The sequence below is a fragment of the Lacerta agilis genome, chromosome 5 (assembly GCF_009819535.1).
Source record: "Lacerta agilis isolate rLacAgi1 chromosome 5, rLacAgi1.pri, whole genome shotgun sequence".
Lineage (NCBI taxonomy): Eukaryota > Metazoa > Chordata > Lepidosauria > Squamata > Lacertidae > Lacerta > Lacerta agilis.
Genome location: NC_046316.1, coordinates 17459678 through 17481522, shown reverse-complemented (window position 1 = coordinate 17481522; position 21845 = coordinate 17459678). Strand labels below are relative to the sequence as shown.

Genomic DNA, 21845 nt, shown 5'->3' with positions numbered 1-21845 from the left:
TGCACAGCTACAAACCAACTGACCTACGAGTAAAAACAACACAGATAACATCTGGCCAGGCCAGTTTCCTGCTGGTTGTTTGGCAAGCCTACCAGCCGGCCAGGTGCATAACAACCTCCCTGCTTTGGCAGTTCAAGGCAAGGAGCAAAAGGAGAGATTTGTAATACACCTCTCAAACCAAATTGAAGTCATGTTCTTTCCTGTAATTTCACACAAATTTGAAATGTACCCCATCTTGGGTGGGGGGTGGGGGCAAACTGGTTTACGGTCAACTGACCACTATTGCTTTTATTGTGTGCTTCCTTTACACATTTCCGGACACTTCTAAGTAAAGCCTGTAAAATCTAGGTATCTAAGGGGAGCTTTATCAACCTTGCATCCAAACCATGCTTGGTTATTTGTTTCCATTACACTTTTCTTTAAAATACAGCCGTTTGGGTCAAATATTTTATCAGCCCACAATCTGAGCCAAAGTCAGTCTTGTACTTCTTCTTGCAGACAATACACACATACTAAATGCACTAAAGTTGTTGGACTACAATTCCCATCACCAAAGACGTACCTAGGGGTTGGAGAAGCCGGCACTCTCCGGGGGGCGCAGGCCCTGGGGGAACACAAAAATCACCCCAGAAATCTGCCTCCAGTTATCTGTGTAAGGTAATGAGTTAAGTTAGGGTTAGGGTTAGGGTTAGGGTTAGGGTTAGGGTTAGGGTTAGGGTTAGACCAGAGCTGGAAACTGAGAAATGGCGAGGCGGTATGCAGGTAGATTGCTGGAGACTATAGCATCTATGATGTATATGTGTTTGGCAACATCATGCCACTGCTGTTGCAGTAAGATCAAACACAGGAGATTCCTCCTGCCTTTCTTGCCCGTCCTCCTCACCTCACCCTCACTCCAGACACTTTTGAGTACTTGGGTCACATAAAATGTAGTGATTTCTGATGTGGCTATTATGGTAAAGTGATTTTTTGGGGTGAGGAGGGCAATACAGATCCTTGTCAACTGCATAAGGGACCCTAGATACACCTCTACCCATCACCCCTGACTTCGGCTATGCTGACTGATGGGAGTTATAAGTCAACAACATCTGGAAGGTACCACTTTGACTACTTCTAGCCACACACAGAAAACACCAGGCATAAGATACTGGAAATTTGCTTGTGAGGGGAAAGCCCGTTGTTTCCTCAACTACCTTGATAGAAACGTTCTCGGTTTCTTATCACCGTGCAAGGAAAGCCTCAAATGTTGATAGAGGTTCTTGGGAGGGAGATGAACTGCCATGACCTTTTGTAACAGAGTGTGGAAAGAGCAACACGCAACCTTGTCCATAACCACCCATCAACATTCAAGATGAAAAGCTCATAGAAATTAGTTCTTTCCAAGGTTTGTTTAGAAAAGGGCCTAAGTAGCAGGTTAGTCATTCTTATTGGGCATGTTCGTCATTGTTATTATACACCGCTGCTTTCAAGAGGCACAATGCAGGCTCTAAGTGTAGAGCAGTGGAGGCCAAAATATACATGTTTCTAAATACATTGAAATATATACATTCTCACAAGCAAAGTGGGAAGTAATGGGTTGCTACAACCAGGTTATAAAATTGGAGTGATGTCCAGAGTAGCCCAGTTTTAGCAACGGGAATTAAGACTAAAAAATAAAAATAAAATAAAAAATCTTAGTCATACTTGCCTTTAAACCAAATATAGCTAAATGATTGGTGTCTATTTCATAAATTTATATCCTTCTCCTGTCCCCCACAAAAAGAAATTCAAAGCTGCCAATAACAATAAACTATACACACAAACCAAATCGACAAATAAACCACAAAAAACATATTAAAAACCCTTTTAAAAATCAACAAAAAACATCCATTCATAAAACTCCCCAAACTAAGTGAAGCTATCAAGGAAAACAGTCTTAAAATAGTAATAGTAATGAGAGGATGGAGGTTTTCCATCCTAAACCAGGCGTTAGCAAAATGTGTAAGTCCACAAAATGTTTGGGCTTGGCGAATCTAAACAGGGAGGACTTTCTACAAGGTGGATGCCACAAAAAGGACTCTGCTCCATTTTGCCGCCCCCTAGGATTCAGGTGATTCCTCAGGTGGTGAATGGAGCATGTGAAGAGGAACTTATGGAAGGAGGTGCTCTTTAAGGTATATGGGTCCCAAGCAATTTAGGTAATACTGTATTCTTTTCTCTTCTTTCATAATGCAATATAAATAATACAATCATAATACTTAAGGGGGAGAATGCCAGAAATGCACAATTAATTCATTCTTGTTGATCCTCCCGAGCAAGTAGATAAATAAATTAGTGGAATTTCTCCAAAATTCTTCGGTGAGGTACTTTGTCAAAAGCTTTTTGAAAGTCCAGGTACAAAATATCAACTGGATCACCTCTATCTATATGCTTGTTAATACTCTCAATGCACCCTAAGAAGGTAGTGAGACAGGGCTTACACTTGCAAAAGCCATGCTGATTCTGCTTCAGCAAGACTTGTTCCTCTATATGCTTTCCACCTGTTTTCCTGAAAGACACATGAAATTAACTGGCTGTTATTTCTTGGATTCCCCCAGATCGCTTTTTAAAAATGGGCATACTGACGACCACTTTCCTGTATAGAGGCCGATCTTAGAGACGCATTAAATCTTTTTGTTAAAGAGTATCAGCAATTTCACATTTGAGTTACTTAAGAACTCTTTGGCAAATGCTATCTGAACCTGGTGATTTTCAGTTTTTATTTTGCCAGTAAGTCCCAGAACACTTTCTCTTATCACCACAATTCTTCAGAAAGTTAGTTCATGCACAGGGATCAGAACTATATTGTCCATTGTAAAAGTATTCACCCAGCTTCTCTGCAATCTTCTTTTCTTCCTTCAACATACCTTTGACCTACTTGTCATCTAAAGGCTGAATGAAGCACCTCCCCAGCTAATCTCCTGCTACTAATGTATATAATGATTTTTGTTGTTGTTGGTCTTTAGTTTGCTTGTTCATAACTATGTGCTCCTCACATTTTGTCCCCCTCTCCCTCATACTGTCTGCTTGCACTTCTTTTGCCAAAGTTTGTTTGCTCATTTGAGCAAGACTTTCTGAAGGAAGCCTTCTTTGCTTCTAACAGTTCCTTCACTCTGCTTGCAGACCACATCCCCTTGGTCCTGGGGGTACCTTTCTTGATCGGTGGTAACCATAATAACTGAACTTCTAATGTTGTGGTTTTCAGTAATCCTGAAGCATTCTGGAGACATTTGACCCTTCTTAACTTTCTCTTTCAACTTCATTTTGGGGGAATTTCCTCTTTTGAAGTCAGATGTGACTGTGTTGCATTTAACAATTAACCATGTGAGTAATCTCGTGCATATTTCAACACAGCAATGAAGGGCCGGGGAGGGGGGAGAGGGTAATGGGGGCAGGGAGTGCTGCATCTAAGAACTGTTTTCATAATCAGCTCTTAAATTGTCTTTTGCATTTCCTACACTTGAACACAAATAATGAAACCTAAATGAGCTAGAACATTCATTCAGTTTTTAAAATAAGCCTCTTCTATATTTGATATGTCTAAATACTGGAAAAAGAGGTAACAAATGAAGACCAAAAGACATGGCTACTTGTGGGGAAAAAATCAGAGGGATACAGTAAAGGTAAAGGGACCCCTGACCATTAGGTCCAGTCGTGTCCGACTCTGGGGTTGCGGCGCTCATCTCACGTTACTGGCCGAGTGAGCCGGCGTACAGCTTCCGGGTCATGTGGCCAGCATGACAAAGCCGCATCTGGCGAACCAAAGCAGTGCACGGAAACACCGTTTACCTTCCCGCTGGAGCGGTACCTATTTATCTACTTGCACTTTGATATGCTTTTGAACTGGGACCGAGCAACAGGAGCTCACCCCGTCGTGGGGATTCAAACCGCCGACCTTCTGATCAGCAAGACCTAGGCTCTGTGGTTTAACCCATGGCGCCACCCATGTCCCTCGAGGGATACAGTACCTGCCCTTTAACCTAGAAATTATTCCAGGACAGGACAGCAGTTAACCCTATTAGCTGGGCAAAACATTAGGACAATAAAGGGCTATTGTAAGCACACTAACATGATATACAGTAATTGTTTTATTATTATTTTATTATTTACTAATTACGACCATTGTCATAAGAGTAGGAGTAGAAGCATGTTAGCAAGTGGGGAAGGGTGAGTCTCCACCCCAAGAAGCTCACATTCTAAATATACACAATGCGGAAGACAACAAAGGGAAGGAAGGGAGGCAAAGGAAACAGGATGAATGTAAGAAAAAGTTTGTTAGGTTTTAGCTGGGGATGAGAACACTGTTTTAATTATTAGGATCTGGAGAATTTTTCCACAGCTGCTAGCGTCATACTGAAGTAATATGAAGTTGGTGGCAATGTAGAGTGTGCTGTGTATGTGTTAATTCAGTCTGTTTGGATTGCTGGATGATCGTACTATTTGTTGCTTGTAAAACTTTGTAAGGAGCCATGTGCCCTGATAATGCTACATAAATGAATAATAACAATAGTCATCCAAATCACAAGTACACAATCCACAATTTGACATTCATGCACAGGGTCTGTCAGTGTCCACCGTTACTGTCTATCAGGATTCCCCTACTGACAAGAAATAACTCAAAAAGCCATTGTTCGAAACCACGAGGAACTATTTTGAGAAGCGGAGTCGGTTCTATGAAACTGGCTAGAAATACCCTGACTGCTCCACACAAGGCCTTGGGTGTTTTATTTTTTTCAAAATAAAAACTCCAGGCCATTCAGTAAGTTCCTCATCTTTGCTGCCCAGCCCTTTCGATTTCCGAGAAAGCAGAGATGAAGGGTGAATGGGGAATAGTACAACCATGCGACCCAACCTGTTGGAAAGCTTTTCATAAAGGGAAGCAGAGGGTGGGCTTTTCCTTTCAAAGCTGGCACTCTCAGAGCACAAAAGGCAGCTGTAGTAGTAAACTCCACTCCTTTTGAATCAGACAAGCTTCCTCTCAGCCAACGGCAAGCCCAGCCAGCTACTGACGTCAGAGCTCGTCTGGGAAGCTTGCAGGCTTTCTGGTTTTGCTCAGATGAAGTGGAGCTGTTTTTGAGATCTGAGCTGGCGGGAAGGGCAGCTGAAGCCAGAGAGCTTTCTCGTTTTCTCCTCTCAGGCTCGAACTGCGATGCTCGGCTAAGGGTTACCTATTTTAGAAAGCCACCGGGATCAACATAACACTACAAGCTTATGTACATACTACAGAAAACAATGAGGGTAAGAAAAAAAATGATTCCCCATTTTCCCTTTATTTCTCTTTTACAGAATTTTCTGGGAATGTTTTGTTTTGTTGTTCTAATACTTCTTTCCTCCTCCTCCCAAAAGAGCAGTAAATGACATTCGGGACTCAGTTCCCCCAGGTGAAGCTTTGGCTTCTCTGCTAAGCTGTGGAATCGTGTCGCATGTCATGCACTACAGCCGAGGTTTAAAAGTAGTGCGTATGTGGATATTGTTAAATGGGGCTTTGCTGTGTTGTGGCGGAAAGAACGGCTCCCACATTAAAAAAAAGCTGGAGGGGTGTCTCTCTCTCTTTATGGGATCCTGTCAAAGTGCATTTTCGCTTAGAGTTCCAAAATGCACATTGCGGTTTGGTTTCGCGTTTGGCTGCTGTTGTATAAATATAATTGTGCCAGCTTCAGAGCACTTGTGCTCCAGAGACTGCTGGCGAAAGTATGCGTTTTAAATTGTTTTATCTAGAAATAAGGCATCAGTGAGTGACCGGATTCTTTGAGCTCTATTCCGGTGTTTACTGACAGACATAACAAGAGTAGGTGACTTTTAGCCTCGGCATGGGCGAACATAAAGATCTTAAACATCCCAGCTCCGCATTCTTAACATGCCAAAGCAAATATATTATTTCCCTCTCTCTCCCCCTCCCCCCTTTCTTTCTCTCTCTCACAGGTAGCTTTTAACTTGTGTGGTTGTTGCTCTCTTGTCTTGGAGTGGAACTAGATGTTGCTAGACGCACTACTTTGTGTATATTTTGTCCTCGTGGCAACCTATAACATTCTACAATGCACAATGTGATGTCATCACCCGTTGCATTTTTCTGACACCAGGATCAATGATAGGAGAGGGAACACATGGCAGAATGTTATGTTATTTTAGATTTTTGTGTTCCTTGGGGCAGGGAGAGGTTTTGCTTTTCGCTTATATTGTATTATTCTATAATATACCACATAAGGGAAACATGCCATGCAACTACAAGTCTCAGAACCATTGAATCCATTGTCTTGGCAATCAGTGTGGTACAGGGGGGTGGCATTTCCCTGGACTGGGAAAATCCAGGTTCCAACATCCATTCAGTCATGTTTTTGGGGTAGCCTTCAGTAAGTCCCTGTTATGCCAACCTCAGAAGGTTATTGTGAAAGGAAAATGGGGTATCTTAAAGGAAATCCACAGGTAAGCAACTTATTTGAGATAAGCCAGTCCTCTCTAGAGATGTGAAGGCACTGTCAAAAAAAAACAAGAAAAGAATCAGGGGAAAACCCCAATTTCCTTCTTTCCCTCCCCTTAAGACTTCTTCCTGGTTTTTCCAATGGGGGGAAATGGAGTTAGGTTTTGTTGCCACAGAATACCTACGGGTGTAAAGAAATGGATCCTGGGGAGGTTTAGCTGAATGGCAATGTACAGTCATTAAGAACCACGTGAGTGCATTGACACCCCCCCCCCCGAGATATGCATATGTCCCCTCTATCTGTACATTCTGGGGATAGTGGGTGAGGAACAGGAGCAGAATGCCTGCTAGCATTGCTTCATAAACTCTGCATGTTCAGGGCGAATGTGAAAGTGGCCTCCTTGCCCAGAGCCAAATACACATAGGGCTCCTTCACAGTACTGGGAACCCTGATTGCCCCACAAACCAAGCTGTACACATGTACAGCAGTTTGCACACATTCTGCTTTTACACTCATTCTGAACACGTGGGTGCCAGGTAGCATGGGCAGTGTGGGCACCAATACCAGCAAAGTTGCCAGCAGGTGCAAGCCACTACCCAAGTTTATTTATCGTGTGAGGAGGGGGTTGTTTAGTATAGACATGCTAACATGTCATTTCATGGATTTGGAATCTCTTCATGCGCGGCCAAGGATTCTACTCTTCATATTCATATCTACGTGCCTAAGAACACAAGAGTGGTCCTTCTGGATCAGGCCAAAGGTTCATTTTGTCCAGCATTTTGTTTACATCAACAGCTGGCCAGATGATGAGAAAGGGCATGGAGGCAACAGCTCCCCCATGTTGTCTGCCCTCCACATCTGGTGTTCAGAGGTCTAATGCCTCTTAACATGGTAACTTTCAACTATCACAGCTGAGAGCTGTTGATACACCTGTCTTCCTCAACTGATAAGAGATAAGAACTACACAACTTTTATAAGACATCTGAAGGCAGCCCTGTATTGAGAAGTTTTTAATGTTTGACGTTTTATTATGTTTTTGTATGTGTTGGAAGCTGTCCAGAGTGGCTGGTGTATAAATAATAACATTATTATTATCATCAGGATTGTATCCTAAATGGGGCCACTGATGAACAAGAGGGAAGGAGCAGCAGGTTTGGAAGCAAACCCAAGGTTTGCAAAAGTACAAAAAGATTTTCCCAGGGGGAAGTCTTAAAAGGAAAACCCACCACTACCAAAACCATCTAGTGAGTACTGTCCATACTCGGTGGCCACAGGGTGCTGAATGTCCATTGGTGTGATGGCAACTGGGAGCAATATGGAATGGTGTTCCTGGAAGAGGGCTTGGTTGGGGGCTCCAACCTTGAAAAGAAATGCACTCATGACAACATTTTGTTGCAGGCCCCACTGGTCTAAGCGGATGGCCATTCCGGCATCTTGTTGCTGTGAATCTTATGTTAATTATTCACTTTGTGAAGGAACACCTCCTTTTGCCTGTGTTAACCCTGCCAATGAATCAATTTCACTGCCTGACCCTGCGTTTTAATATTATGAAAGAAGCATGTTCCCTCCCATTCCATAATCTGCAGTTTGAGCATGCATCTAGATGAAATAGCCTGACAGTGCACACTGTACATGAGTAGCTCATTAAAAACCACTGCCATATCCCTTAAAAGGAAGGAGTAAACTCACAGGCAACTCGCATAATAAACAGAGTCAAGCTGCCTTCCACGTCCCTCCCTCCCTCCCAAAGAAACATCCCATTTGTCAAGCTGTCATGCGAGCCTACAAGGATGCCTTGTGACTAAATTTGTGAAATACCACAGAACATTACCAAGGAAGCACTTGTGCATAGAATTGCCGTGTCTCATTTCTCAATTATATGTCAATTAGATGCTGTACATTTTGTCTCTCGTCCCCATTCACATGAGTCACTTCAAACATTTAAATGACAAACACTGGCCTGGACTGTGGGAGGGATATGCTGCTGTTTACTATTAGGGACATTCTGCCTTCTAAGTCGTAAACGGCTGTGCAGGATTCTGTCCTAGCATATAAGCTGGCAGGAGTTTTCTTCTTTTAGTTATGTCTTGGTGTCAGGGTGATGTTGGAATTAACTTAGACAAGTCCCCAACTGGCTTGCTAAATATTGCTTTTGGGGGGAAGGGGGAAGCTGCCTTAAAAGGGAACATAATGTTTGACTGGTGCTTTATATAGCAGAGCTGGCTCGCACTGAATTAACATCCCATACAGGGCCGTCTTAAGCCTATCCGGTGCCCTGGTTCAAAGATCCCTCTGGCGCCCCCCTGCGCCCCTGCCGCCTCTCCGCCCGCCTCCCTCCCACGCTGGCCGCCCCTCGGGATGGGGGTGGGCGAGTGGGGGATGAGGGGCGTGGCTTTGGAGCGGGCGGGCACGCAAAGCCCCGCGCCGCTCGAGCGCTCTAGCTGGGGCTCCGGGAGGCGAGGGCGGCCGGCTTGTAGCCTGCCCGCCCGGGGGCGCGCGAGTGCCCGCCCGCCCGGGGGCGGGTGCGGGTTGGGGAGGGGGAGCCAGGTATGCCAGCGGGCTCGCGGGGGCGCCCCTGGGGGGCCTGGCGCCCTGGTGTGCCGCGCCACAAGCCCCTATGGCTGAGACGGCCCTGATCCCATATGAAATTTAATGTTGCTCCCCCAGCTCGCATCATGTTGTGGTATTGCCTCCTCAAGGTTGTCCCAAAAGTAGCTCCATCCCCCTCTTTTTTTGTAAGTAAATTGTGTGAAGGGAAGGACCTGCAATGGGAGCAGTTATGAGCGTTGCAATACCCTTCTTCTAACCCCTATTGTCCCAAGAGGTGTGAGGCATTTGTGTTACACCATTCAGGGTTTGTTTTGAGTTTCACAGTAACCTCCTAGATTTTGATAAGCCAGGCAGCTGCATGTCCTTCATATTGTGTTGAGCTGCCAGGAATGGGGGGGGGGGGGGGGGGTGGAAGAGGGATAACAGTAGAAAGCAACAATTATTTTAGTCTTAGTATTAATGATGAAGTGAGGCTGACTCACCACCTTGAACCTTGCAATGACCATCCATGAATTTTCATCAGGTAGTGGGAGGTTCATGAACTGTTTGCTTGCATATGCATCAAAGGGCAGTAAGGAGTCATGCATGCCCATTACAAAGTTTGCTGAAGCTCCATGGCTGGTGGAATTTTTCATGTGCCATATAGACATTGCATATGCATGGTAGAATTCTGGGTGGTGGCATACAGGTGCTCCAGCAGTACTTAGCAGTGATGTGTTATAACTTAGTTAATAAATCCTCAAATATTGCAGGATATCTACATTTTAGTGTGATTAAGGGGGACTTTATTATGGTTTATGATGTGCCTGGCAGTGACTGGCTTAGTGGCTCTAATGTCACAGAAAGCAGAAATGTCTCTGACTGCCATTGGCTCAGCAGCTCAGAGCCCAGAAACAAGCATGGCAGGCAGCAGGAAAGGTGATACGGAAGAAACGGGGTTTGGAAAGGAAAGGTCCCGAGAAAACAGTGCCAATCCATCAAAGAAAGTGGGGCCGAAGAATGGAGGGAAAGCAAAGGCTAGGGGGAGGAGACTGCAAAGGAAAGAAAACTGAGAGGGCAAAATTGCTCATGACCAGGAAATGCAGGGGTGAAGAATTGCATATTAACTAGCAATAGTATTCACATATTTCAAGAAACTTAATTTTCCACTAGATCCCTTGTTCGTGGCAATAATACAGTCTCATGGAGGTGATACCATACATATCAGCCATGAAATGTTTACAAAAGCCACCCCAATATCCATGGCACGAAGGAAGCAAAGCAATGTCACCTGAGCCACTACTGAGGATTTCTCTTAGCAGCTACTCCTGATATAGCTTAGCAACCTTAGCTTAGCAGGCTAGTAAACAGGAGCTATCGAGAAAGCATATGGAGGGCTGATGCATAATCACTCTGACATTCACGTTTCATGATCTAAGCAAACCATGGCAACTTGATTGTTTTCGCCTCCCATGTAAATTTGCTTTGCAGCCACACATATTTGTAGTTGTTGACTATCACATACTTCAGTCTGATAGCTAGGAGAAGAGCTGGGTGGGGGGGAGCTCTGATCTCTGCCAATAACCCAGGATAGCAGGTATACCATTTTTCCCTGAAGCAAGACATAAACACAAGACACTGTAAGGTTGTGTTTGCACTCACCAGTATGTTGTTAAGACAAGCAGGCAGTCTGGCCCCATGTGTTTCTGTCCCAGGATAAAACCTGGTTCCTGCCACCTCCCTCTGACCATGCTTAGAGAAAGCTGCCAGACTCAGAGACTCGGTTTAACCAACTGCTCCCTTTCCCAACTGTCCCTATAGCCCACACACCTCTGAAAGCATCACCGCAGCAACGCGATCCTGAGTGTTCCAGAAGCCAACTGCCTCCTCAGATTGCCTCATCTTTGGCAGATGTTCTGTCAGCAGATACATCTGCAGACACATCTTCAGACACTTCTAGAACTGTTCGTGTATGAGAGGGCAGGGCAAATGAGATGAACTGCTGTCAAGATCTAAACCAGATCAAGCAGAACAGCCGTGCTTGAATCGGTTTTCTGCTAAGTAGCCATCTAAATGGGTCAGGCAGAATTGCTTTGTTCCACCTTGGGAAGCTCCTCATGTCATGTGGGCATTTCCTGCCCTGTTCAGATCTGTTGAAGAGACTTCACTACACATGCCCTGTCCTTGGGATGCTTGAACATCGATGGCCTTGGAAGAGCAGTGTCATTTCTCTTGAGAATTCTCCCCCCCAAGTGAGGCCCACTGTTTGAAGTTTTTACTTACAAAGTTTAAACAGAGGAGTGAGGAGCTTCCAGATTTGCTAGACGAAGAGCCCACCAACCATGACCACTGAACACTTGTGCTGAGGCTATTGAGGATTAAGTTGAACAACCCTTGGAAGGGTACAGGTCCCCAACTCCTGTTGTAAGGCAACTCAGTTCCACCATGTGTTTAATTTGTGGGTTTTTAATTGGACTATTTTAACTGTGAATCTTAAGCTTCTCTTTATTTAATAGTTACTTGTTTTCATAGGAATCCTTATGAACAATTTTTAAGACTGATTGTTTGGTTTACTCCTTTGTAAGAATGTGTCCTCGAGGTTGTCTTCAAACACTCTTATTGTGAGACACAAATGTCATCCTGCTAGCCAGTGCACAATGTAGGCCTAACAATGGGTATTTCATTTAACAACAAAGCCAGACAAAAGGCTTCGTGCACACTTGTGCATGTTGGGACCGCAAATTCCTCTTCCAAAGTTCATGCTATGTTATGTGCAGTACAAAAAAGCAGTCTGACCCTATGAAGAGTTGGCCAGAGGTCTAAGCCGAATAATTGCAGTGGACTTAAGCATGCCTAATGTTGCACAGGATCAGGCTGATATTTCTTCAAAACATGGGAAAGCACCAATGAGACACGTGAAAAAGCCACTGTATATGGCTCACATCGCTTCCATTTTCTCCCTCCACTTTTGCAGGAAACTATGCCCCAGACACCAATATTTTCCAGCATGCTTGGTTCCGGATGTAGTGGGCAGGTGCAGCCAGATACAGGAGAGAGGAGTGGAGATCCTGTTTATCAAGATGGGAGTCTCATCTCTGGATCACTAGAGGCCCTGATTGAGCGCCTAGTACCCACCACAGACTATTATCCAGATGTAAGTAAATGGTTGGAGTTTTCCTTATTTTTTGCCACCGTTTTCATGGCCTGGGGACTTGAGGGTATGCAGAGCTGCTGGAGGAAACATGGTGCGTGTATTTGCACAATACAGTTAAATTGCTTAAAAAGTCATTTTCTCTCCCTAAGGAGCCTTGTGATCTGTAGTTTGGTGGGAGTTGGGAGGGGGAAAATCTCTAATAGGCTGTTCTCAGCATTATCCAGCTAAGGATCCTGGTGGAGAAAGCCAGTAGAATCAGTAGAACTTTGCTGTGCAGATATGGCCTAGATACTTTTGTTTGGTTGTTGAACTGTCAGCTTTCTCACTTTGCTGGTCAGATCTTTGTTAGTATACACTGCATTTTGAATTTTCAAGCTTTTATTATTTGGATTTGGACTGGGGAGACCTCGGTTCAAAGCTTCAGTTAGCCATAAAGCTCACTTGGTAGCCTTAGGCTGGTCACTCTCTCACGGTTAACCGGCTTCATAGGGTTATTTTGAGGAGAAGCTATACCAACCTGAGTTACTTGGATACGAGGAAATTCATGAAACTAAACATAAACACAAAACAAATGCAGATTTGCTGCATCCAGTGTTTTAAAAATGCACTGTCTGAGTATGCACCTTCGTAAATGCCTTAAGACAGCATGCTGATTGCCAGACCTCAGGAAAATGATTTGATCGTGCCATTTCAACAATGAGGGGCTTATCTCACACAAAAATTAAGTGAATAAATTTTCATATAAGGTATGTTAGAAAGTATCCACCCTTAAACTGGGATGACGTTTGGCAGTGGCTTGAGCCTCTTGGTTTGCATACTGCTGTGACTGTTGAGTATTTAAGTACAGTCATAAATTGGTTTTCGAAAGCCTTGTGACTTGAACGTTTTGGCTTCCGCAGTGTTCCAGTACGTGAACTTCTTTTGGAAGCTGAATGTCCAAAGCGGCTTCCTTGGCTTCCGATTGAGTGCAGGAAGCTCCTGCAGCCAATCAGAAGCTGCACCTTGGGTTTTTGAACATTTTCAGAAGTCGAACGAACTTCCGGAACGGATTCTGTTCGAGAACCAAGGTGCGACTGTACGTACATGCCAAGAGTGGGACAAAATGAAATGTCAAGTAGCATGAGTATTGTTATACCTCAGAGGCCCCAGATTTCAGGGGCAAGCTGCAACTTCACCCTTTAAAACAATTTATTCATACCGGTAGTTCATTCTCCTCCTCCTGCACCCACAATCAAATCTGCCAATCCATGTACCTCTTGAAGGAGGAGAATGTCTGATATACTCAACTTTAGTCACATGATAAAAAGTTATTGAGTCTTGCCAGACTATTAAACCAGTTGTACTGTCCTGTAATTGCATTGCACCTAGTAGACAGGCAGTTCCCATGTATGTGTAAACCCTGGAAGGTGCCATTATCCAGATTATACCCAAGACTGGCGTGCCATTCTTGCCTCATTTCATAGAATCATGGAGTTGGAAATGACACTGAGGATCATCTAGTCCAGCCCCCTGCAATGCGAGAATAGGCAGCTGTCGCTTATGGGGATCGAACCTGCAACCTTGGCATTATCAGCACCACACTCTAAGGGAGCTATCCAGCTGTCTCCTTACACTACTGACATAATTAACAATGGAAACAAAAGTTGCTTTTATGTGGTCTTTGCGCAGATTAAATTCTGGGGCCATGTTAGCACACCATTATAACAACCAGTTACTTCCTCACCCTTCCCAAGCAGAAATTGTCCCACGCCCATGTCTCCAACTGGATACAAATTCCAGAAAGGCAGAAAAAGTTCACTTGGAGTGTAACAAGTTCTCCCACCCCCGTCTTCTTCTGGCCACGCTGGAGGGTAACAGGAAAACTGCAAGGGTGGTTAGTGGGGGGGAAAGGAGAGAGAAGAGGTACACACAGTTCCATAGAGGATTCTATGCATACAGGGCTTCATTTGCCTAGTACACAGGAAAATATTCGTACTCGCAAGACTTCAGCTTTCTGGAGGTTAGGAATGGAATGTGCTTAGCTGCAACCCTTGATGCCTATTGCAAGCAAACATTTCAGAAAAAAATATTCAGACAAAACATTCTGGATTGAACAGAATGAGCTGAAGGGGAAAATATTTTTCTTCTTCTTCCTCAGAAGTTATCACTGCATTCTTGGTCCTTAAGTAACAGTTACTATTTTAGTCTTCCCTTTTACTTGTTCTCTTCCTGTTCTCCTCCACCCCTCCTTCAATTAAGCGTGTCTCTTAGCAACAAGTTTAGGAGCTATAGGAATCCACTTCGACCTTTTCAGTTTCAAGGCCCCAAACCTTCTTTTGTATCGTCTTAAATTGAGCCAAGAGTTCATGGGGTTTTCCCCTTCTCCCAAATTCTCCCCAGCTGCTGGAAACTAAGTGGGGTGTAATTTTCAACCCCAAAGATTCCACAGCCTCATTTTGTTTGCATAGCCATGGTGGCACAAAAAAAATATCATGACAGTTGCATGTGGCTTCCATGCATGGGTACCATTTTCTCCCTGTTGGTGCTGCATCTGAATAGTTCCTTGGGCCAGTGGCTGGTGCTACCATCTAGCATTAACTGGGTCCTGTGTCTAAAAGTTGGAACATTTGCCCAGCATCTGCCTAGGATGTTGTTTTGGTTGACGCTGATAGTTGTCAGTGTTTGGTGAATGTTTGGAATGGTCTAATCTGTGTAAAACTCCCCACACATAGAAAAACAAGCCTGTTTGGCAGGGGCAAGATGGGGAAGTTGAGCTATCTCTCTGCATGGGTCTTTTGCTTTTCATACGAGACAAAAATTCTTTTTTACAACCTGGGACCTGCAACCTTTGTAAACCCAGGTTACACTATTAATGTTGACTTGGAGCTCCTGTGCAACAAACCTCTGTCCCGACCCCACCCCACCGATTGGCTTTTAATGATAAGGAAAGTGGCAAGAAGTTGGAATAAGATTTGCTTTGTTTAACCTCTTCACAAACAAATCAGAATGAATGCTCCATAAACAGCCAGTGTCTAACATGACTGCAAACCTTGTGCAAAAAAATCAGGATGAATGCTCAATAATGAACAGGTCATCTGGAACCAACCTTCATTTCAGTCCTCCTCTTTCTAGAAGTCTATGAATCTATTTTAAAAAGAAACTGCTTCTTCATGCAACATAAGCAGTTTTGAGCAGGGGGAGGGGTGGGCAAAAATCTTTCAGTGGCAAATCACTTGCAAACTTGATCGCTTCCCTCATTTTTCCCCATCCTAAGAATGAAATCAGTGTAGGCTGTTTTTAGAAGAGAACCCAACTTGTTTTTCAGCTCTCACCATTTCTAAGTTCATACATCATTACTCAAGAGCTGGCTCGAGCCTGTCCTTTTTAAGGAAAGCACACGCAAAGGAATGCAGTACGTTAAGTGTTCTCTTGCTGTAATATGCATTTTGCAGTGTTTTTTTTTTTTTAAAAAAAAAATGACATTCAAATTACATTAATCACAGACCACTAAAATAAGCTCATCAGCTGCTTCCCTCCAACTCATTGTGTGCACTTCCATCCAGAACAAATTGTTCACTCCCGAACCGCTCTCACAAAAATGGAGTTGGCAGTAGGGTTGTGCACACACGCCTCCATTCTGAAATGGATCTGGGCCCCAAATTAATTGTGGGATGGGGGAGAAAGCCCTAATGTTTTGTTAAAGTTTTTAACCCTAACCAAAAGGGGGCTAGGGAGAAAGGAGGCACTGTGTCTGTCCCCTCTCCCTCCAACCCCACTGCAGGCTTGTTGGGATGTTGTTTGCCAGCACATTCCCCGCGGGGAACATACCGGTGAAGGAGACCCCCGCAGCCAGCAGGACTGAGCCCTCTGCCCACTGGCATTTAACTAAATCTGGTGCACAGCCCTAGTTTGCCGTGTCCACTCTAGGCTTGGCTGATGTATCGATACATCACCCTGGACCAGTATGAGGGCCAGAGCATGATGGCTGCTTCACCCGGTGGTATTTCGTGGGTGAAGCATCTGCCACTCCTGAGTACCTCTTCTCCTGTAAACACATTTTTAAAAGGGTGTCGGGGAGGTCTTTGGGATCAGGGCTTCTTTTGGATGCAGACTGGGGGATTCAGATGCTGGTTTGGGCCCCCAAACCCCCCTGTAAAAGAATACTGGGTTATCTAGGGGCAAAGTACCCTCCCACACCCTAATTACCCACACTTCCAGCATGTCTGCGTGCAGCATTTGGCATAATGAGTGATAGTGTATTTGAGGCCACCTCACTGTAGACATTTAAAAGCCGGTACCGGGATTGCAAGTGGGCTGATTTTCTTATTTTACAGGGCTCTGGCACAGAACATCTCAAATCACCTTCCCAGACACTGTTGCCTGCCTACACCATCTCACATGGCAGTACTGTATGTGAAATTGGGGTCAGGTAGGCACAGGTTTGGACACCCACCCACCTGAATGCAATCAAAGATGTTGTGAAAGCTAGACCCACCCACCCCTCAGTGTCTTAAACGGTTTCCCTGGTTTCCTTTTAACATATGGAAACCTATTCAAAATGTTAGGGACGCTGCATGTGCCAACCTTTTCAGAGAAGTGTCTCACTCCAGACTGTGTGTGGGAGGGCTCAGCTGTAAAGTATTCCCCGCATAAAAAGCCTCTCTGCACACTGAAAGTTAACACATTAAGGAAAAGACATTGAATTTTGAGGCATTGCTCCCTACCAAGCATTCTGAGCAGGCCCAACTCCAGGAAAAGACGTTACCCAATTTATATTTGGTATAATTGACTTTCTTTCAAGGAGCTCAGTGCAGAATTTCTGCCTCACAGCAACAGTGCCAGGAAGGTTTCGCTAAGAGATATTGGACTTGCCCCTGCACAACCCCACGGGTTTCAGAGCCAAATGGGAATTTGAACCAGAGTTTCCTGTATCTAACCCGACATTCTAGCTCATAAACTTGTGACTATTTGCATGGAGGTTGTTTTTCCCCCCTCTGCAGAAGTGTTTTGTCCTGGTTTTCCCCAGGTATTTCCCCATCTTCTGAACACTGGGGAAATGCCACACAGGCCTCTGTAGCTTCTTGTTTTGCAAAAACCTTTTGTCCACGAGAAACAAAACACGTTGGTCTCAAATGCAGAACCACTCCTGGAGACAGTGAAACCTCTGGCCTACACAAACAGTAATTGAGGCTGAAAAACTGTTACTAGACTAGACTTGTGCTATTTTAGACTGCAGGTGATAATAAGGGACGGCGTATGTTTGAATGGTTTCTCCCACAATACACATGCACGCACACACACTGCACATTAGAAACTAACCTGTAGAAGCAAAGGTTAGGCTAGAATCATTATCCCAGATGTGCAAGATCTCTTGCGGCATTATGAAGAAAACAGTGCAAACATATGGCAGGAGAGCAGCAGGTGGAAGTATATTAGAACAGCGTGCCTGCTTTGACCATTTTTCTCACCTACCAACTTGTGGCAAGGAGTCCTTTATATCAATGGAGGCCCCCTGCATCTCTTAGAATGGAATATTTCTTACAAACCTAGTAATATGGGTTGTGTTTGTTTGGGATTTATGTCTTCTGAATGTACAGTGTAAAAAATAAATTAAAAAACCCACACACAATTTGATCTTTCTCTGCAAACAAGATGGCTAATAATATAAACCAATTTTTAAAACGTAAAGGTATTAAAATATTTTCATGATTCCCTAGTGAACCTGGGAGCCTGATGCCTTAGACCAGGGGTCAGCAAACTTTTTCAGCAGGGGGCCGGTCCACTGTCCCTCAGACCTTGTGGGGGCCCAGACTATATTTGGGGGGGGGGAATGAATGAATTCCTATGTCCCACAAATAACCCCGAGATGCATTTTAAATAAAAAGACATATTCTACTCATGTAAAAACACGCTGATTCCCGGACCGTCCGCAGGCCGGATTTAGAAGGCGATTGGGCCGCATCCGGCCCCCGAGGCCTTAGTTTGGGGACCCGTGCCTTAGACAACCTTCTTGATTGTGATAAATGGAGAAATCGGTGGCCCCGTCTGTATCGACAGCCTTTGTTATTCATGGCTCCCGTCCCACAGCGTTTGAAAAGCCAGTATTCGGACTGGAGTTATCTCAGCTTTAGACAGCAATTTCCTGCTTTATGCAGACTGTTCAGAATAGAGTCCCACACTAGAATAAGTGCAGGGGACTGAATTATAACATGCTGTCCTCAGAAGAATGTGGCCTAGCTTGTTGGAAGAAGGGTCACTGACAGGGCAGAGCTGCTTACATGTCAGATTCTTTGCACTGACACATGTAGCAAAAAATTCTGCCTGGCATACGCCAACACCGCTGTTACCGGTTTTATCCAGTAGAGTGAGGGGGAAATTTATTCAGTTTTCCAAGATAAACCTCTTTCAGTTCTTCCTAACTTCAGGATTGGAATGGAGGTGGCACAAAGCAGCAGGCAATTGGCACGCTACCATGAAGGACTATAGCCACACCTGTCCATTTTACCTTTCATGCCCTCCCAACGTTGGACAGATGGAAATGAACAGTCTTGCAGCACCCTTATTTGCAGATCAAGGAAGAGCCTAAGGCTCTTTCCCCCCACTAAAATTTTGCTGAAGGCTTTCCATAACAATGTTGCATCCATTAACTCTACAGCAGCCTGCCTGTCTTGCCCTGGCTTCAGAAGCAGGATATAGCTAACCGACCACAACTATTTCCTCTTGAAAACAAACAAACAAATGTGAGAATGTTTAATCGCTCAGCGAAACTGGTTGTGCTCATTGCATAATAGCAGCAAGAGGAAAGATGTTGATCTTTCAGTATCATAGTATGTTGGTTTGGAGACAGGAGGTGAGAGTGGAAGTAACTGAGGCCCATGTATGTGCGGTTGCAAACATGTGCTCTAGAATCAAAATGCATCTGCCCAAGCTCTTCCCAGCTCCTCCTCATGGTTTCAAGGGCAAAACATGGGAGATATAAACAGCCTCCTGGTTGTTGCTGTTTACGGAGAATCAGCCTTGGAAGCTGTGATTGTGAGCTGAAGGCTGAAGGTGGAGGGGGCGGCTTAACCTTCCCTCTTTCTGCTGTTTTCCTGCTCAAAATCAGTCCCACACCAAGTTGTTGTCTTGCTCCCAAGGGAAAATACACAGAGTCCCCACATCTTTTCCTCTTCAGAAAGTAAAGCAGTCCAGGGAGGTCATTTCTAAGCAACCAGCAGCAGGAGGGGAAAGAATTAAGCACCCCTGCCCCAGCCTTTCCTCTGCTCACACAGCTGCTCTTCAGTTTTGCGTTAAAAGTCAGCAAACTGTTCTTGTGAAATGCTCAGTTTGGGTTTAAGTTGCAGGTGCTCGGGAGCAGGGCGGGAGACAGAGGGAATGAAAGGCAAGGAAGTCCAGTCAACATATACGTATTGTTATGTACTGGAGTTCTCACCCTAGGCCACTAGGGGTGTTGTGTATATAGTTTCACTCTGCCCACCGTGACTGCAGTTCTCACTCAGGTCCGCACATGCAAATGAAGGATTGAGAGTGCCATTCACGGATTGGGTAGCTAGAGAGAGAGAGTTGCTACTGTTGCATGTTACTGAGTACTATATAAGCAGGCTGGCTCAGCCCTTCAGTTCAGTTCAGTTCCAGCCTGAGAATAAAGAGAGCTGCTTGGAGAATCACTGTGTCGTCTGCTATGTCCATCCACTACTTAATACGTATGCTAGTAATGACGTTTTAAATAAGCACCCTCAGCATCTCCCTCAAAGGCAAATTACGGACTGTGGGTTGGTTCCAGACTGTTAGTTGAACCTAGGCCTCACTGGGACAGATTAGACAAGACGTGAGTCCCATTGGTTTCAGCGGGAACTACCGTATTTTTCGCTCCATAGGGCGCACTGGACCATAGGGCGCACCTTGTTTTTAGAGGAGGAAACAAATATTTTCCTGGTTTTCCTCCTCTAAAAACCCTGTTTTTTTGAGGATCAGCTAAAAGTTTTGCAGCTTTTTTTGCAAAGGGAAAAGCCCTGGTTTTTTTGAGGATCAGCTAAAAGTTTTGCAGCTTTTTTGCAAAGGGAAAAGCCCTGGTTTTTGAGGATCAGCTAAAAGTTTTGCTGCTTTTTTGTAAAGGGGGGAAAGCAAAGAGGAAAAGCCCCATTTTTATGGGGTTCAACTCACATTTCTGCAGCTTCTAAAGGAAAGGGAGCCTTTTCTACAGTTTCCAGAGATAATCTAATCAGCCAGTCACATGTCGCTGGGGAAACAAACAACCTCCCTCTGCAGCACATTCAACAATGAAGGGCGGGGCTGAAAGGGAGCCGGGACTCTTATCTCTCTCCTGATCTCTTGCTGATGAGCTGCTGAGCGGGGTCCTTTCAACACTCCCTTTTCTCTTTGTAAAATAAAAAGCATGATCCTCTTTTGGCCCCTGGGCAATTCAGCTCCAGGGACCACCATTCGCCCCATAAGACGCACAGATATTTCCCCTTACTTTTTAGGAGGGAAAAAGTGTGTCTTATGGAGCGAAAAATACGGTAAGTTTGACTAACTTAGTGTGCGTTCTAACCCAATGTTTTACCAATGACAATCATAACACAGATACCATCTCTGATAAATGTTTGTTGGAATCCTATTCCATCACAGAGAAAAGTAAATCTACTGCATACAAGAGAAACAGGGAACCTCTGGCCCTCTTAGATGTTGCTAGACATTAAATTGCCTCATCCTTCATCACTGGCCACTCTTGTTGGGGTGATGGGGTCCAGCAAATTTGTTGCAGAGAACATGGAACAAGAACTCAACATGGGGGTGCTATCTTCAAGTTCATGTTCTGTAATGTTTGCTTCAATTTACATTGTGTCCTGACATCATTACAATGTGTGTGTTTTTGTTCCACCAAGCAATGATATAAAGTGAGGTGGGGGGAATGCTCATTTTAATGTCAGGGTAGGTGTTCACTTGAACTAGAAGCTTGGGGGACACAGTTCAAACTGCAGGGTCATCTTCTTTGTATATTACATCCAGTTCTGCACTTAGTACAGCTTGCTGGCAAAGGAAGGAGAACAGGGGAACAGGAAAATATGTGAAGTGTTTATCACTTGCAAACACGCAACTGTAACCTCTTGTCCTGTCACTGTCAGCTGAGTCAATAATTTGTCACAGCAAGCTTGGCTATCTTTGTGTGAGCAGACAGATTGGAGAATGAGTCTTTTTTTCCTGCTTTGGTCAAAGGTTTTTGACTTATCATAACTTGAAATTGTGCATTAAATAACAAGAATGAATTGATAACCTTATGCCAAAGAAACAGATGCCAGTTGCTACCCCTCCCCCCAAAAAAGAAACCAAGCTTGCTTAACAAGCTTACCTCCATTTTACAGGTGGTTCTCAAATATCAGCAAGGGAAATCAAGGGCATTTATTATTATTATTATTATTATTATTATTATTATTATTATTTATATCGTAAGATCTCAGGACAATTCACACAATAAAATACAGTGGTACCTCTGGTTATGAACTTAATTTGTTCCAGAGGTCCGTTCTTAAGCTGAAACCGTTCTTAGGCACGCTTTCACTAATGAGGTCTCCCGCTTCACACACGCCTCTGGCACGCAATTTCCGTTTGCATCCTGGGGCAAAGTTCGCAACCAGGAGCAGCTACTTCAGGGTTAGCGGAGCTCATAACCTGAAGCATTCATAACCAGAGGTGCTACTGTACAGGATAAAAACAAAATAAGTAAAAGCAAAACAGCAAAACAATAA

General features: G+C 44.4%; 1 protein-coding gene across 5 annotated transcripts in view; it reads left to right on the top strand.

Annotated features, from left to right (window-relative positions):
• RASGEF1A (RasGEF domain family member 1A) overlaps window positions 1-21845 on the top strand; it is a 222108-nt gene that overhangs the window by 164575 nt on the left and 35688 nt on the right. For 3 of the 5 annotated variants that reach the window (XM_033148746.1, XM_033148743.1, XM_033148745.1), the window contains exon 2: window positions 11941-12120. In XM_033148746.1, coding sequence (XP_033004637.1) covers window positions 11947-12120 — 174 coding nt within the window. In that variant the 5' untranslated portion in view covers window positions 11941-11946. Of the gene's footprint in view, window positions 1-5054; window positions 5257-11940; window positions 12121-21845 lie in introns of those variants that run through there. The other 2 variants (XM_033148744.1, XM_033148748.1) reach the window with 2 other exon arrangements.